Source organism: Halichoerus grypus, chromosome 13, assembly GCF_964656455.1.
Source record: "Halichoerus grypus chromosome 13, mHalGry1.hap1.1, whole genome shotgun sequence".
Lineage (NCBI taxonomy): Eukaryota > Metazoa > Chordata > Mammalia > Carnivora > Phocidae > Halichoerus > Halichoerus grypus.
In genome coordinates, this window is record NC_135724.1 from 93068610 (window position 1) to 93087493 (window position 18884).

Below are 18884 nucleotides of genomic sequence, written 5' to 3' on the forward strand. Positions count from 1 at the left end.
AAGACTGGCGACCTGTCCACAGCCACACAGACGATGCAGCATCCGGCGCCCGGTGCGAGCCCCAAACTCTCCCCAGAACTCACTGGTACCGACGGCTTGCACGGTTTGGATGTTTAGCTAACCTCAGCACCCAAGGGATCCTCGTTTCTGCTTCGGGTGAGATAAACTCCCTTCTGAATAACTTTACTCCCGTTGGAGAGCGCGTCGAGTCCAGGGAGCAAGCGGGCCATCCTGCAGGTGGGAAGGGAGGGCGAGTGCCGTAAACACAGCGCACTCTTGCCGGGCTTCGCGAAACGTGGCCCACCTTCAACGGTTTTCAGTCTGACTCCCCTCCCTTTGGATGATTTCATGGAAAAGCAGCAGTCTACGCCCACAACCACCGAGCGGCACAGGGTGGACACATCCCACGTCTCCACATCAAGGCCAATTGCTACTAGCATTTAGCAGCCAGGCCACGCAGTCCCCAGGCACTCACACCGTCGCGGCCCTTTCTCAGGGCTCCATGCCGGTTTTCTCCATGAGGATCTGTTGTAATGAGCACCGACACACCAAGCAAAATGCTGTTCTCATCCACGTTCCATCTGCTTCCAGGAGTGGGTCATCAAAACCACATCCAGCAAGTATCTCGGGCTCCGAAAGTTACACGGGGACAATGCTAAGCAGTGACCGACAGAGACAATCCCCGTGACTAACACTGACGTCAAAGGAGTGGAAAGACACTTGCTTATGTTTAGAGAGTCCCAGATGATTGCTGCACATTTTGAAACAGATCCTGACCTAATTGCATCCTATGCTGGCATCTGTCCACAACTGAAAAACCCAGTTTTTTTCCTTTCCAGAATATTTTAGAATTCTGATTGTAGCCAAGAGGCCACGACCTTGTAATGGGAGTTGAGGTCATACATCTTATTTCTATGGTATAAAAACCAGATCTACCTTTATGACAAAGATGAAGGATCGAGAGCCCCCTGCATTTATTGATTGGAATCTCTGGTTCCATGAGATAAATCTCTTCAAAAGAGCGAGATGAAAATGCTCCTGATGCTAGCTGGCTACAGCATCATTTCCTTGACCGCTGATCAAGTTAAGGTTCCACCGAGAGAAAGTTTTGAAATCTCATAAAAGAGCAAATTCATCTATAAAAAGAGGGAAAAAAAAGTAATTCAGGAAATAATAAAGTAATCTGGTGCCTGGTAACTTGGTGGATGCCAGGGAGAAAATGAACTACCATAAACTGAGGTCTAGAAATTGCATATAAATGGGGGATAGAACACATCACCTCCTGTTTCTGCACTCTTGCCCCCAGCAGCACGCCGCTGAGGTTCAGCCAAGCCCGCTCATGCACACGGGGCGTTCTTCTTCATCGCTGCGTACTATTCCACAGCTAAGGTGTAGCTCAGTGTTTTAGCCATTCACCAGTTGAGAGACATTTGGGTTGTTTCCATTTTGGGCTAATATGGAAAACGCAGTATTATGACAGAAAAGAGATCGGTCATTGCTTGGAATTGAGGAGGTGGGAATTCACAGCAGATGAGTAAAAAAAAAAAAAAAAGAAAAATGACTCTGGTAACGGAAGTGTGCTCTAATACCAGATTGTGGTGATGGTCAAAGTTTTCTAAAACTCATTTAACTGCATACTTTACATGGGTGAATTTTATGATATATAATTTATAACTCCAAAGCTCCAACAGGAAAAAAAAAGAGAGCACTAAGTAAGAATATATAATGTTTCGTGACCTTCTTGCTATCTTCTCCAACTAGGCCTAAAAAGAGAAGGTCCGCCGGGCTAACTGGCAACAAAATTAATCACAAGAGTCAAAGGCTAACAAGTCACCAGGGAAACTTCTTGAACCAATCGGCACAAAGCACGGAAGCAGAGAGAATATCCAAAATATGTACATTTAAAAATAAAAGAAGCCATCCTGTCCAAGAGAACAATAATCAGAATGAAATTTTTAGAACCCGAGAAACAAGATGATATTTTTCACAGTTGGACTATAAATAAAGCTACTTTGGATGGATCCTATAATTCTCCTTTTGTTTCTTTTTTTAACGTTCCATGAAATACTATTATCTTTCTAAGCTGCTCCCCCGGCCTTCAAGAAACAGATAATCCAAACACATGAGGCTGAGCACACCAGGGAAATGTGGAGATTTCGGGATGTTTGCAGGCGCTCACAGCCAAGATCGGTCACAGAGCATGAAGGCCGAGATCAGAGCAGCCCGGATAGCTAAGGGATCAGAAGGCTGGCTGTCCCTAAGAACTTCTCCCTCACCCTCAAAAACATCTAAGGTACTATGCACCTGTTGTACAATGAACACCTATAAAAACAAGTATGACTACAGACACTCATGACTCTCAGCAAATTTTTTAAAAAATCGTATTTTGCATTATGCACGTATCCATATGACACATATGTATAAGTATAAATAGAAACAAGATAGAGACAAGATACAGATAAGGACACAGATCTAGAAGAGACAGAAATGATGCATGGATACACAGATACAGACACTGACATATTTTTCCCCATAGGACTCTTACTGATAATGTTTTCCTTCTTCGGAGACCAGGATTCTAAGGGCTGTGCACACCCACACACCCACACACACCCACGCACACACACATCCCTCCCCACGCGGTCTCCAGCTCAGAAATGTATTCGAAGACGAAGAGCAGGCCACGGGTTTCTAGACGGGCCGTCCTGGGTCCCATCAGATATGCCTGCTATTAGATGCTTCTGGTGATTCCAGCGAATGAAGAGCTGATCCTTCCTCGACGCAGGGGTACAGGGCCGGCCGGAGTTGTGAAATCACACACCACCAGCAGCCCAATGTCGGCCGGGATGCACAGCACCGCAGTGTGTGGATGAGGCACTGATGAACACAGCGAGCGGCATGATATACTCCTCGTTGCTATTAGGTTATTACTCAGGCCGCACCTGTTAGCTTTGTAGCTAGGGCACCTGGCGCCGGGGTCCTGCACGCCCCGGGGGTCCCACCGAGAGCAGAGGCAGCTTCTGCAAGTCAAGACGAGAGGCACTAACTCACTGCTGTCACCCGCTGAAAGCGGGTGCTAAATAATTTAGTTCTAAATTTGGTACTCTACTTGGAAATGGGAGATATTAAGTACCAAATATATGGATGTAATAAAAGTAAAGCAACACACGGGTAAATTAAGGCAAAGCTCACGCTTCCCCGTGTTTCCGCATAATGGGATTGGGTGGGTGTTGGGAAATGGTAAATGAGTCTGCCCGAGGTATAATTTCACAGACAACTGGGCTCATAATTTCCCCTTAAGTGTAATGCCATGTGCTGGAATTATCATGCCACCATCCTTAGTGTGTATGTTTCTCGGGGAAGCAGCACAAGGAATCTTCCGTTTCCTGGGACAGAACGAGGCACAGTCTTGGGAAGATCCCAGAGCCATCTCCTCGACGCTGCCCGCAGAGCATCCTGCACACCATCCTCCGAGTCGTGCGTGCAAGGCCGGACTTTCAAGGAGCAGCATCATCCCACCTCCATCCGTATTAACTCTGTTTCCCTCAAAAACAACACAATTCTGCATGTCTCTTTTGTAATCACTTGAGAGGTAACATCAGACATGGTATCCAAACATCCTACTCTCCACAATGCTGGATGTTCAGGTCAATTTGAGGTTGCCACACATTAATAACTAGATCTAGGGGCGCCTGGTGGTTCCGTCGGTTGAGCGTCCAACTCTTGGTTTCGGCTCAGGTCATGATCTCAGGGTCCAGGGATCGAGCCCTGCATCGGGCTCCATGCTCAGTGCGGAGTTTGCTTCTCCCCCTGCTCTCTCTCTCTCTCTCTCTCAAATAAATAAATAAGTAAAGTCTTAAAATATATATATAATTATATCTAAGCCACTCCTCACAAGGGCAGAATAAGATTCCACCATATGAATGTACTGTTTTAAAAAAGTCCATTCACCTCTTGATGAATATTTGGTTTGTTTCTGGCCATCAGTGATTTTTAAAAATACAGCAACGAATGCCATTGTGCACATCTCTCCACATCCATAGTCAAGCCTTAATCTGGACTAGATGTATCTAGAAATGCAATTTTAGGGCCATACAGATATGCACGTCTTAAATGTTACTAGCCAGATACCAACAGATATCTCTCCAAAGTGGATGAAGCATTTTATAATTCCTCCAGCACAGCACTGTAAGCATCCCTTGTTCTTCCTCATTCTCAGAAAAACATCTTATTATGTGCATCCTTTTTCCCCCCCTTGCAATATGATTAGAAGAAATGCTATCTGGTAGTATTGGAAACAATACCTCGGTCTGTTGTATCCCTAATGCCGAAGTTATTAAAACATACTTGAATGGAAATGCTTCTGACAGGTTCTAAATGCAGACCCGATACTTGATAAAACCTCCACAGGCGACTAATGTAATTCATCTCGTACTCTACGAAAGTTTTCATTTAGAATATGGAAATAAAATATAATTCTCCACGATCTAGGAGGACTTGGGTACGCAGCCTCCCTATATCATACGCCATTTTAACAATCTGAAAACAAATAATAGATGGTTTTCTTAGCATGGTGTCCTTGATTATTTCAGTGTGCTCACACGCAGGATTATATGAGATTCGCACAAGAGTTCGGCAAAGGCCGACCTCGCGTTGATATCGTTGCTGGTATCACAGAAGAGGATGCTTTACCTCCTATTACTTCTCTGGCGACGTGAGTCGGTCAGCATAAAAATGAAACATATCAGATTCCCTGGCTCTGATGCCCCTGTTCCTTCTACCCCTTCGGAAAGGAATTCTCATTCAAACAGTAAAACGTATGCATATTGTAATCCGAAATCAATGATAAGGATGCTGCAAGCATTTAAGGCATCAAACAAATCACACTTACACAGGAAAGATGTACAATTTTGACAACTTTATACCATCATCTCAGGCTTTGTTGTTGTTAACCTCGGGTTCGAGACGTCAGAAGAGTTGAACTGCCTCACTGAAGACAGACCCCCGGAAAATATATCTAATCAAATTATTACATTAATTAAAAGGAATCTCAAGATCTTTATTTTCCATCACTGGGTCTGTCACATCTCGCTACAGCCCACAGCAGCAAAGAGCAATCATCACACTGCGCTTCTAAAGCAAAACGGAACAGTTTTCAATCTATAAGATCTCTATCACAAGTAATTATTGCCTGAAACAAAGGGGCCAGATCTTTCTGGCTTTGAATCTGGGCAACCCCGCAGATGGACACAGCATCCCCAAATAGTCCATAGTCCACTCCGTAACGACAAGGACAAGCATCCAGGATTCTGTTAAACAACAATTGTCACAGTGCAGGACAGCTTAATTTTTCTGTTTTCCCTATCTCTTCTTTTCCTAATTCAAAACAATCCACCTTCACTACAGGAATTTTCAGAAACACACACCGAGAAAATGACAAGGAATGCATACGTCACACGTGACGTCACCACCTGGGGATGAGCGCGGTCTACATTCTGTTGGGTCCTGTCTCAATTTTTCCTGCCCTCTATTTATTTAGAAACAAAGTGGCATTCTCTTGTAAGCAATTTTGTAATCTACTTTTATAGCACGTTTATTAAGATATAATTCATATGTTGTCAAAGTTCTTGCTTTAAAGTGTACAGGCGAGTGGCTTGCAGCCCCCCTACCGACCTGCAGGACACGTTTATTACTTCTGAAAGGAACCCACGTGCACCAGCAGTCAGGCTCAGCCCCCGCTCCCCAGCAACGCGGAGCTGCCCAGACGCAGGTCTAAGAGGTGGCCCGCTCGGGACACATCATCTAAACGGTTCGTATCGCGTGGCGTGACGTGCTCAGAGCTGGTCCGTGTTGTAGATGGGTCAACACTTCCCTTTGTGTAAATGCAAGCAGGGCCCCCTCGGGTGGGCACACCACACTGGTTTATCTGCTCACTTTTCAGCTGCGATGCGTGATGCTGGTGTGAAGGCCTGTGCAACAACTTTTGTGCAAACTCTTGCTTTCAGTTCCCCTGGCTGCAGAGCTAGGAGTGCTGGACTCTTTGGTAACTAGGTTAGCTTCGCCTGAGTGCATAACTAGCAGTGCTGGACCCTGGGGTAACTAGTTCCACCTGGGTGTATAACTAGTACTGTCGGACCCTGTGGTAACTAGGTTAGTTCCACCTGGGTGTAAAACTGGTACTGCTGGACCCCGTGGTAAGTAGGTTAATTCTGCCTGGGTGTATAACCAGTACTGCTGGACCCTGTGGTAACTAGGTTAGCTCCCATGTTCCTGTGGTCATTCTTTGTTTACACTCGTTTGGCTGGTTTCAGGGGTCTCTCCTTCTTTCCACTTCTCGTGCTCTCTTCTGAAGTTTCTTTCTCCTGAAGGTTTTGCCCAGCTACGCGGATTCGAGTTTCTGCAGCCCTGAACCCAACGGCCACGGTGTTCCAGCTTCTCTCCGTCTTCCTGATCTTGTGGCTTCTCCTCCTCGAGGCTCGATCCATCTTTTCTGACCTGAGTCTGAGAACACTGATCAGTGTTTAAAAGCATCTCTGTTTCAGGCAAGGCAGTTCTGTCCCTGTCTCGGGTTTTTGAGGGTTTTCCCCGAGTTCATTCTCACCCGTCCCTCGGGGTGCCCCCCACGCGGGGACTCTGCGGCTTCCAGAGGGAACGCCTTGCCGGCTCTTCATGTTCACGCGCACCCGTCACAGCCTGCTGTCTGCACCAGCACCAGTCCCGGCTCTTCCTGCCTGGGTCTCCACTCACAGTCCAGCTTTCTCTCTCTCTCTCTCTCTCTCTCTCTCTCTCTCTCTCTCATGCACACTTGGGACAGGCCCCCTTGGCAATCTCGTTCAGCTCAGTACCGTCTACACCTGAACAAACTCTGCCTTAACTTTCTAACCAGTGCATAACGTTTCTGGTGCATTGCTAAGGGGGGTCTACCCACCCTATATTCCCTTTATATTTCTCTGGGAACTCCATAGGAGCCTGGCAGAGTGAAAGAGATTGCCAGGTACCATGTGCTTTTCATCTTCCTTTTGGAAATCCCACAACATCTGCCCTTTAAAATTTGCTGAGAAAGAGGATTTGGGCTGCTGCATCCACTTGGTCTGTTCTGTCTTTGGAGCGGAAAAACGATGCTGAGCTGAACACACCACTGTCTGTCATCAATGATGTTTCCTACTTTCCTTTGATGTCTGGTGCAGCCACTTTGCTGAGTCTTGGCTGAGGAGATGCAAGAGGAAATTGGGGTTTGTTGGCATGGTTTCCAGTTGCTGAAAGGGAGCTGACCCAGCTGAGAAGACCCTTTTCAACAGGGCAGATGTGATGACCGGCACCCCTGCAGTCATCTTAGTCTGTGAGGATGCAAGCCCTGCACCAGCGTGCCGTGCAAGAAAGACAGGTGCCTGGGACCCTGAAGGACTAGGGAGTTGATGTACCAGCCCTGGCCCACCTACATTGGGCTGCTTCTGGGTGAGAGAGAAATAAACTTCTGTCTTGCTTAAGTCACTCTTATTTGCATTAAAAATTAAGTAATCAAATAATCCTAACAGAGTCTGAGATATACTTATTGATGCCAGAATAACCTCACTTTGAATGTACATTCATGACTTTAGTCATTTCTGCCTCTATTTGAAATATCCATTATTTCTACAGCAGTTCATGTTCTTAAAATATATATGTTTTAAAGCAGGACACATTACCTATGATAAACATAACATCAGTGTCATATATAATAAGTAGATGATAATTATGAAAAAAAATCAAATTCTAGCTGTGTACTCTTGCCTCTCTATGATCTGCTGGCAAAGGAGACACTGTAAGGCCAAGGTTGAGCGTTTCCATCAGAAGTCTTCCGGGAGAACCGAAAGCCATGGAAGCAAATGTCATTCAAGTTTATTCAATGTTACCACCTAAAATCATTTACACAGCAACAGGGGCAAACTTTGGAAAACACTCCTCTATGCAGAGAAGAGCAAGTACGTAAAAAATATATGGCTTCTGTTACACACTGGTCTCAGTTTACCTTGTGCTGTAGTGAGTGAGATTCTAAAAATGCAAAATGGAATCAGATGAGCGGAGCATTAGTTATTCTAGTCTGTTCCATACTATTTCCAGAGCGCCCCTAGCTGTGATAACATTGATATGTTAATAGTATGATGATAAGGTTTTCAGCAACCAAACTTCTCCAGAAAGGGAAGGCTGTATTTCAACTCAGATGAGAGATCACCTCTCCTTCCAGTTGAATTCATCACTACCACAAGTGTCTCCTTAATCCATAAAATTACACCTGTCACAGTGACTTAACTTCATTAACGCAACTTTATGATCCACGGTGAATTATTAGCAATACAAAATCCATGACTCTTGGGCTGATTAAGATTGCCTCTTTGCATTCTGATGATCTGATTCTGACTTTTATGAATAACTAAAAAACATTCAAAGAGAGTGGGGAGAACTTATAAAGCAAGACAACTTCTGAAGCAAAACCTTCTAATGTTAAACTATCCACCCCATAATACATTTTCCAATTATCTTTCAAATAAAGAGAAATGGTTCTCCTCCCAGGCCGCTCACTACCCCAAATACTGGAGCATGGTATTTCTTCATTGAATACTGTGCAGACAAAAGTAAAATGAAAATTTCTGAAGTGAGGAGAAAAATTGAATATATTAATGAATATATCATATTCAAAAATGTCAATTTGGCTGTATACATTTTATTAAATGGTAATACATGCACAGAGCGAAAAATTCACAGTCCAAATGGTTCACAGGATAATGTAACTTACACTCAGCCTTCTCCCCCAACTTCTTGGCACCCCACCCAGGAGAAAGCACAGTTACCACATCCTCTGCTCAAAAAGTACCTTTCCCTGGGTTTTCCCCCAAACTGGCCTTCAATATACACCCTGTTATACACCTTGCTTTTTTAAACAGGTGTACTGGCGAGGATTCAGGATGTGTGGTTTGCATCCCACCACATGTAGTAACAGAGATGAAGTGGAATTCTAGAACTGCAGGAAACAAACATTTACGGAGATCCCCACATGCACCAGATGCTGCTGTAGGGGCTGGGACCAGAGCTGCAAACAGGAGAGTCACGTTCCCAAACCGGGAGAGCTCACACGTGCAGCCTTCCTCATCAGGCAGATCCTTCCTAGCTGTGGCGAAAGAACTGGATTCTAAAAACATAACCCTCCACGCACATCGACACATGTGAGTACGGATAAATCACATGACAATGTGTGCATACATGTGTGCACATGCTTAAACACCCATATCATATATGTATCGTATACGTGTTCCATAGAGTCCTACTACACAGATACATGCATCTCATTACGGACACAAACACGTGGTGCACATATACACATATAATATACTGCATATCATACATCACATATTACCTACACAGACACATATAAGTGTGCATGTCTATGTGTACATGTGTGCTTTTTTTCATATCATCTGGACCCACAGCAGGAAACAGAGAACGGACATCAGAATCTACAAAGGGATAAGGCATATTCTCCATAGGCAATGGCATTATGGTATCAGGATTTTGAAGGAATAACTTGGTATTCCATTTGGGGCACTTGCTTCTGAAAGAAGATACTGATAGAAATAAAAGAAAAGTGGCAAGCCCCATATGTTGGTATGTTTCCATGCGTTCTGCAGACGCTGAGTTTCTGTCCCACTTAAAGAAGTGTTCAAGGCCTTCGCTTGACCCAGGAAAAGCAGCTTACACCTTAATTGGGATGAGGCACCTTCAGAAAGTTTCCTTACTTCTCCTCCAGGGCCAAGACAAACTGAACTAATTCTTAGCCAGAAATTCAAAAGCAAAAAAAAAAAAAAAAAAGTTTAAAATAGTTCGAATCTCTTCACATTTCATAGAAAACACTACAACCCCTACTATTAATAATAACCCACAGAGAAAATGCAAGAAAGAGAGCAGAAAACAAAACAGACTGGTTGAGATCCTTCCTCCCAAATTCCTCTCCTCTTCTGGTAAAGAATACCTGCCTACCCGCCTACCGAACTACCTATCATGCACCTATCCATACATCCATCCATCCTTCCTTCCTCATTTTTGCTAACTTCACAACACAAAAGAAATCTTTACTAAGGTTTTTTACCTCTACTTACCAAACCACATGACTGGCACAGGCATATTTGGATGTGTGGATATGTGTAAGTTCATTATGTGAATCAGTGTGCCATTCTGTTACTACATAGACAGTCAGGGCAGAACTCTAAATCCGAATTTCTTCCTTTTCCTCTCATTTGCTGTGCAAGCAAATCTTCAAGAAAAACTCTTAGAACACTGGTCACAAAAGGAAGGACACAAGCGAGAGCTTGAGAGTTGACGACCTGAGTCCTGGAGCACCAGTGTAATAAGCACAGGAACACAGACGGGATCCCAAGTCAAACTGTCCCCAAACTGGCATCAAACACTCCCTGATAATGAACCAAAAAAATGTATCATAGCTATCAGTTGAGATTCATGTTCTCGATATTAGAATAAGTAAATGGAAAACAAACGTTTTTTCCCAACACTGAGCTATGAAGTTTAATAATTTGACACCAGAAATAACGTGTTACATACCTGGGACTCATCTGCTTGTTATTTTTTCAATTTTCCATAATATACAGAGCAAAAACCAACCAGCTTGAAAGCAGTAAAAATATGTGACCAGACTAGGAATTCTCCAGAGCCACAAATGAGGTTTCAGAAAAACAGGAATAAATCAAGAACCACTGAGTTTCCAAGTCTCTCTGCCCAGCTGTGAGTTGAGGGTTTCTAATTTGGTGGGTATCAGACACAGATTCAAGTTTTAATTTGTCTCTAGAGTGATTCACAATGGCCTATCATTCCACAGCAGACAGCCTGCCGTTCATCAGAAAGTGCGTGTGCACAATCACATACGTCTACGTGGCAAATGGGGAACGCACCCCACGTGTGCCCAGATACACACAGCGCTGTTGTAACACTCGAGGGACAGGCCATCGTATCCAAGATGCCCAGACCGAAGGGGAGGAGGCCATGAGGCAGGGCAGGACCATCTGCAGATAAATCCCACCTGCACGGAGCAGTCCTTGCAGGTGCCCCGAGGTCATGCTCAACTGTGGAGGGGGTCGGAGCCATCCGTCTTCCTGAGAAGCACGAGTTATACAGACAACAGGCACCACATGCAAACCACAGTGAGAACGGGTTGTCAGCACACGCGGGGAGAAGGAGCTCCCCGGCACAGCAAGTCTGGAGACGCCGGACGCCGTGGGACTCACCTGGTTTCCGAGCCAGCAGATTTCTTCTGACAAACGATGACAGCAGGTGCGTACTTGCCACTGTGGTCCGTGCCCTCCGTGACCTCCCAAATGGAAGGGCTGCTGGCTCTCACCCCCACGACGCTCACGCCCTTCTGCACCTTGGCCCTGTAGGAGACAGCGAGTGCACAGCTCAGACGGCGCTGGGGAGCCGGGGGTCCCGCGGGTTCTGGGAGCACGGGGAACGCACCTGCACGGGGCTGCCCGGCAGGTGTCAGCTCCCGCTAAACAGGATTTACTCACGTATCTGCCAGCACCTCGCAATCCATCTGTCCTAACTGTCCCCTGGTCATCCCCACCTTTAGCACAGGGGCCAGGAGTCTGCGGGCATGAAGAAATACAGCTGCGCTCATGGGTGGCTTCGGTTGGTTTGTTTTTTTTTAAACAATGACTTTCTTGAAAACCCCCAGACTATGATAACTAAACAGGAGAAGGAAATGAATTAAAACCGCACGAATGAAGTTAGTTCTGCCACCGCGCGCTCACGGACCCTCCCCTCTGCGCCAGGCACTGATGGAAGCCTCGCCTGGACTACCTGCTTCCCTCAGGTGTGCTCGGGGCCTAACGAGGGGCCCCAGGAGCACAGGAGCTGCGGCTTGAACACAGCGGTCCGACTCCGCCGCGCACCCCCACTCCCACCCCCCCCGCCCGCGCCCCTCCCACCACACAGCCCCCCCCCCCCCCGCCCTGAGCATCTGGGTCCTGGCGGCTGCTGAGCCACTGTGCCCCACCCACCAGGTGCGCTTCCCGGGCGTTACAGTCCCAACGCTTTGAAGTATCACACGCGTCCTGTGGGGTCAGTGCTTCCACGGAGCGGTGACCCAGGTGTCACCTGGCCCCGAACCACCTCGCAGCCCGAGCCGTGCCCGGTGCTCCCCTTGGCCTGACACACACCCATCTGGCGCGGAAGCCGCTCACCCTGATCCCACTCACGCCCCCTGCTACCCATCGCTGGTCGGCGCGTGTCTAGAGATCGAACACCCACTCGGACTTTACAGATTTGCTCTCCGGCACACACGCGCCCATTCCTTCACTCCTTCCTCATCGTCCACGGCAGGGGGACCGTGACATGCCCAGAGGCTGCTCGCCAAGATACGAGGGGCCTGGTTCCTTCCCGAGAAGCTGGTGAGTGAGGAAGGGTCTATCACAGCAGAGCCCTCATTTGCTCTCAGAAGTTTCAAGTGACAAACATACAGAACGGCAAGTGTACAACACAAAATGCAATGCATGTGCGAACTGGCCTCATTTTGAGAGTCATGTTCCTGACGGGTTTTCTCCTCCTCGTCCCTTGGAAAGCACACAAGGAACCTTCCAGCAAGAGCCGTGGGGGCGAGCGGGCGACTGGGGAGAAGACCGTCTGGTGGGGGATCCCTCCAGAGGTCCAACTGCTGTGCACACACGGACACGGAGCCCCGGCCACAGACACCGGCCTCCGCCTCCAAACCCTCGTGCACAGAGACAAGCAGGGCGGGAGGAGGAGAGAGAGGGACACGCCCCCCCCAGCCCCAAGAACAAGACCTACCCCAGAAACAACTTCAAAGTACATTGTGTAGAAGACCCAGAAGCAGGTCTGGGGTTGGTATTCCAGAAAGGCCCACTGGCAAGGAGGCTCCTGGCTGGCATCCAAGCTCCGGGCTTATGGGAGGGGGTTCCCACCGTTCCCTGAGAAGAGGGGCTCACCATACGCAAACAGTTGGTACAAACAATGGGGCTTCTGCCTGACACCCACCGGAGTCTGGGATCACGGTGCACGCCGGACAGAGGGGCCTGGCCTGGTGACCAGCCCCCAGTGAAAACCCTGGGCTTCTGGGCTCAGCTGAGCTTCCTGGGTGGACGAGACTCACACGTGAGGCCACAAGTCATTGCTGAGGGACCGGGGCGTCCCGCATGACTCCCCCAGGAGAAGGTTCTGGAAGCCTGTGCCTAGCTCCCCCAGACTTCGCCCCATGCGTCTTTTCCCTTTGTTGAATTTGCTTTGTGTCCTTCGCTGTAACAAATCACCCCTATGATTAGGACCCTATGCTGCGTCCTGAGTCCTCCTAGCAAGTCAGCAAACCGCAGAGTGGTCCGGGGAACCCCGACACACAACCTGTTTGACTGTTCTACAAAGAGAAGGGGAATCATCGTGTGTGGCCCTCACAATGCTAAAGCTGGAAGTTTTAGGAGGTGAGCTTCAATGGATAACATTATTTCTGCAGGAAAAAAAAAATTGCATGTTTTGTGTTTTAAATAATCATCGTACGGGCCAACACTTTGAATGCAGCCATTTATAAATTAGGAAGTGAATGCACAGGCCAGAAAGCCGTCTCATTTTCTGGATACTCCGGTGAAACACGAAGGTGAATAAGCTATGATTTCTGCCTTGCAGCAACTCTATTAAATAGCAGGCAGCCAGGATGTGGTGCCTAAAAAAAGTTCAATTCACTGAGGACAGATGCTATTATATGGAGATGAATTCTAAGGGCTGTCCCAATTATGGTGCGCTGGAATTTTATTGAGTCAAATTTGCTTTAAATAAATAGGTCATCATTCTGGATTTGGTGATCTTTTCATTCTACAGGAGATATCAGTGCGTAAGACTTTTCTGATACAGAATGGGCTCATATTTTTCTTAAATTGTACTCACAAGTAGGTCATGTGGAGCTCAGATAATGGTTCTTCCGTGAATCGTTTTCAAGTTCTCAGGAAAGAACGTGGTTGCTTATGTAACCTGTGAAGTACCCAGTATTTGTTCCTAGTGATCCTACTGCGCTAACGTGACACTGCAATAAATAACATTATTTTGAAGGGGACGTTCTTTCTGAAACGCAGTGCAGGACACTAGGAGGTTGCTTTTCACTGACACAGTATGTTTTCATAAGAGAAGACACATTCCTAGGGCATGTTGCAGATGTCCTGAATGGAAGGACGGATCCTTGCTCAAGAGGTATCCCTGAATGGCTTCTATCAAGTGCGAACACACACAGGAAACTGGGTGGTTATTCCTCGAATGCATTATCTATGGTGTATACTGAACAAGGTTTGCCGTCGGGCTAGTCATTTTTACACGCTAACCTCGCTGTAAGTGGCGGTGTTTGGGAACCATTAAGATAATTCGTAGGACATGTGCAGTTTGGCTTCACTGGGTTTGAACCAGGTGCTAATTCCTGCCTTCGTTTATGACAACTGAGTTATGTATATTCATTAAAGGAAGTTTTATAACCTACTTGCAGTTCCATCCATACAGGTTACCCTGACAGCTTCATTACACAGGGATAAACACAGCGCTTCATTTCCAAAGACACTCTATTGCATATTTATACTTGAAAATATATCTACTGTAGTGACAGGGAGAACAGCCATCATTTCTCCCACGGTGGGCACATGCATGGGGACGGATAAAAGTAAAACCTGCTTGGGTTAAGGGCATATTGTGTTTTTAAAACATAGCAGAGCTACGGTATACACACACAAAACTATACATACACATATATACACAGTCGACCCTTGAATAACATGGGTTTGAACCGCACACATCCACTTATGCAGGGGTTTTTTCGATAAATACAGCAAGGACCATAAATGTGTCTCCTCTCCCTTACGGCTTTCTTAGTAACATTTTACTTTCTCTAGCGTCCCTTTTGCAATGATACAATATATAATACATAGAACATATGAAGTACGTGCTGATCAACGGTGTATGTTATTGGTAAGGCTCCCCGTCAACAGGAGGCTGCCAGGAGTTACGTTCTGGGGATTCGGAGTTAGACTCAAATTTTGGGCTGTGCAGTGAGTTGACACCCCTAACTCCCGTGTTGTGCAAGGGTCAACTGTACACCCATATACACATATGTACACACATACACACACATGCACACACACATACACGTACAAACATGTGTGTCTATGTGTTCCAAGCACAGCATCCAATAACGTTACCGAACCAGCTAGGAACCCGGGTGCTGACCGCCGTTCACACTTGATTTTGCTACCCCCACACCCAGTGTCTCCTATTTGGGGTGACAGAAGGACGCAGCATGCTTACAAGAGTTGTCGATTTGGCGACCAGCACCCTTCCCCATTAACGGATAGAAACCTGTATTTCCCCACTGGTTCAAAGTCCAACGAAAACCCCTCTGGGTCAAAGCAAAGCTTTTTCCAAAAATGTTCCTCGTACCTTTGCTTCTTTTCTCTCATTCACCGTGAAAAGAACAAAGCGTGCTCTGTGTCCTCACACACAGTAGGCTTCCTGCCATAGCTCACAATCACGCGCTGTGTCTAATTGCTGCTTGACCAGGAACCATTTACAACAACACCCCATCCCACCGAGTCCGCGTGCCCCACGACCCAGAACATTTCATTTATTGTCGGAGCCGCTTTGACCCTCTCCCCACGTCCTGGCCCTGCCCCGGCCAACAACATTCATGTGATTCTTTACAATGCTATCAGCCATTCTTTGCGGCTCCGGTGACACTGGGCCCCTCCTTCTATCCCTGGAAGGTACTTGGCTAAGTCTCTGCCGTGGCTTCGGGACGACCCCAGTACATGCAGCAGTGCTATGGAAAAGCTGATCCTACATAAAATCTAACTCCTGTAAAACAGCAGGTTCCAATACTTGTTTATTATCATGCACTCACACCAACTATTTGTTGGCATTCTCCCTTAATATGGGCATATTTATTTATCAATTTTGTGCTTAGACTATTGCAATGTAAATATACTATAAAACATACACGAAAGGATGCATTAAAATGATGAGATTAGGAGAAACGTGCTGGGAAGTCCTGATTCTCCACAGTCTCAGCGAATCACTCTGCACGCCCCTCAGGGTGAACGTCCACGAGAAGGTCCCACTCGAACTGATTTCCGAGTGCAGGACGAGGAAACGCGGTGAGCAGAGGTCATGTTACAAGGAGGCAGGCGGATGGGTATTGACAAGATGCTGAAACTCTCCCAACGGTTCTGTGGCTCACAGCTTCAGGGGGAGGCAGGGATCTGTTTTCACGTGGCCATTTCTTGGGCAGCTATCAAATTTAGAATGAAGACCACCGGCTTCACGGCAAACCGTTTTTGAGGTCACACTGTCAGTAAAGCACCAGGACCAAAGGACCACCCTGTGCGGGACATTCTAGGACAGACTCCTGCCCCCAAGAGAAAGGGGCATCTCCAAGACCCCCAGGGGGAGGAGTGTGAGCGGAGGAAGCATGGGGGTGTGGCCCCGGGGGGGCTGGGACCCACTGCCGGGTGGAGGGGTGAACAGCTCTCAGTAAATGGTTTAGTAACTGGACATCCCAAGGCCCCCGGGCTGCGGAGCTCTGTCACCCACTAGAAAGTACCAACTCAGCAAGGGGTCGGCAGCTCAGGCTGGGAGCACAGACCTCAAATGCAGGGCAGGGCCCTCACTTCCAGCTGTAGGCCTGGTGTTGCCAAATCTTTGCAATCCTGAAGAGAGGCCAGAGATCCCCACTTTTATGTAAGATCCCAAGTTTTGAAAACACCGTCCCGGCTAGACGAAATATGCGAGGTCTGGAAGCAGCCCAAGGTCACCAGTGTTATGACCTCCGTTAGCTGGGACTCAGGAAGTCAGGCCTCTTCTGAGTGCGTGAGTGAATCGAGGAGCCACGTGAGAGTGCCCCGCTACGCCCAGGGTGGGACGGAGGCACTCACGCACAGAAACGCGCCCACGTCTGCATCCTCCCCACCCCCCACACGTACAACTCACAATGATGGCGACTTTATCATTTCTGTCATAAGTAGATGGAATATGTTCCCTGTGGGGAAACAATGAGTACTACACAAAGATATGAGGAAGAAAGTAAAAATCACCTGAACTTCCATCTCGTCGAACCTAAACCAACAATATTTTAGTCATCATCCATCTACGTACTGCTGTGTTCACACCCAATCTATAGATTTACACAGATAGGATCACACCCAGGACTGCGACATGGCCACACAACTTGGGCGCTGACCAATCCCAGGAAGCCTCATTCATACAGATAATGATGTGCAGTGGGGCTTCCTAGAGTTGAGCAGTGTACAACCTGCCCAACCGTATGCAGCAGCCTTAATTATATTAAATATGCTGCTTTATTCACCAGATCGTCCTGGTCTCTTGACTAGCTCCAGGGACAAATAAAATAACTTAAAGCAGGCACCAGGCTGGCCACCTACCAACTCAGGAGAACCCAGTGAGGAGGGAAGCCAAAACAGCTGAGCATTACATCTTGGTCCAAAACGTAAGCAACATGGGATGTCAGTCTCCAGCCAGGCAGGCTGCTGGCTCTGAGGACCTCCGATTTATCCTGGGACCCCAGTGAGTCAGCACTTGCCATCCTGATAAACCTGGCCCGTGGGTTTTCTCTGCCGACCCAGACAGAGGCTGAATGACTTTTTAAAAGCATCTTGGAGATGAGTGCTTCCTGCACACAATGTTTACTCCTTCCAAGTGTCTGGTTTTCCTTCTGACTCTGTTTGTGAGGAGGATGCAAAGGCCAGTCTTTCCTGCAGACACAAGTTCAAAGGGATAAGCGATCAGTAGAAACAGGACTGCCCAGCAGATGGACCCACGCGGGCATGATGAGTGTGGATGCCAGCTGTCGCAAGCTCTGGAGGGAGTGATCCTGCCCCCCACCCCACACCCCAAAAAAGTTTTATAAATACGTGACTATATACAGGACCGAAGCAGGTAATGAATAACACCACGAGTAAACCAAACTGTTTATTCGTTCATTGATTTATTCATCAAACACAGTTTGACTTTCCAGGTGATATTCACAGGACTGGAAATGCAAATATGAGCAAAACACACATTTCCTGTTGACACGAAACTCACACTCCAACAAGAAAGAACACACACACACGTTTCATGTTGCCAAGTTCTATAAAGGATAAAAAAAGCAAGAGAAGGGAATAGGGAGCCCAGCATAGGAGTGGCTACCCTAGAAAGATTTAGTTTATTATCGACATACCTGCCCCACGGTAAAGCCAGCAATTAAACCCAGTGGGCAGGCGGAAGGAAAGTATGTATGCATATATGGATGTCTTCTCCATTGGATTGGTTTTTGCCCAGCCCGTCAGTGCGGAGGGAAACTCACCTTGTTCCTACTGAAAACAGCCTGCCACCCAACTATGAAGGGTGCTGTTTAAATGTTCCATGGCTTGTTATGTGAGCCCACTATCCATGGATTCACCAGGATGATTACAACCCCATGCAAACCAGTAATTCCCATTTGGAGAAACAAAGCCTTGATGGAGACAGCATCCCCTGACACAGCTCCCCAGTGATGGCTCAGCTGGATGGGTGGCAGAAGAAGACAGCTCATCACCATTTCCAGAAAGATGGTCATATTATTGGCCTCTGATAATCGAGCAATAAATGCCCGCACTCTCTGTGCTGCCCACATGCGGAGATCGAGGGCACGGCCTCACTCATTCTGCGTATTACTGATTCTCCCATCGTAGACTCATCCGACGAACCAGCAGACAGACAGGGAAAAAGCCCTATTTTTTGTTGAACATAACAGACTCTCGGAGTCCTTCAGAGACATTTGATGAAAAAGACTCGTGCCAAGTCCTTCAAAGAGTGTCCCGTAA

At 47.1% G+C, this 18884-nt stretch overlaps 1 protein-coding gene and 1 long non-coding RNA gene across 4 annotated transcripts in view; both read right to left on the reverse strand.

Annotated features, from left to right (window-relative positions):
- Positions 1–637, reverse strand: part of LOC144379957 (uncharacterized) — a 55210-nt gene extending 54573 nt beyond the window's left edge. Inside the window, exon 1 of the long non-coding RNA XR_013443566.1 lies at positions 123–637. This is a non-coding gene — a long non-coding RNA (uncharacterized LOC144379957). The remainder of the gene's footprint in view (positions 1–122) is intronic.
- TMEM132D (transmembrane protein 132D) overlaps positions 1–18884 on the reverse strand; it is a 553830-nt gene that overhangs the window by 281901 nt on the left and 253045 nt on the right. For 2 of the 3 annotated variants that reach the window (XM_078061121.1, XM_078061120.1), the window contains exon 3: positions 11271–11417. The exons of the other annotated variant lie outside the window; for it this stretch is intronic. In XM_078061121.1, coding sequence (XP_077917247.1) covers positions 11271–11417 — 147 coding nt within the window. The remainder of the gene's footprint in view (positions 1–11270; positions 11418–18884) is intronic. 3 annotated transcript variants of the gene reach the window in all.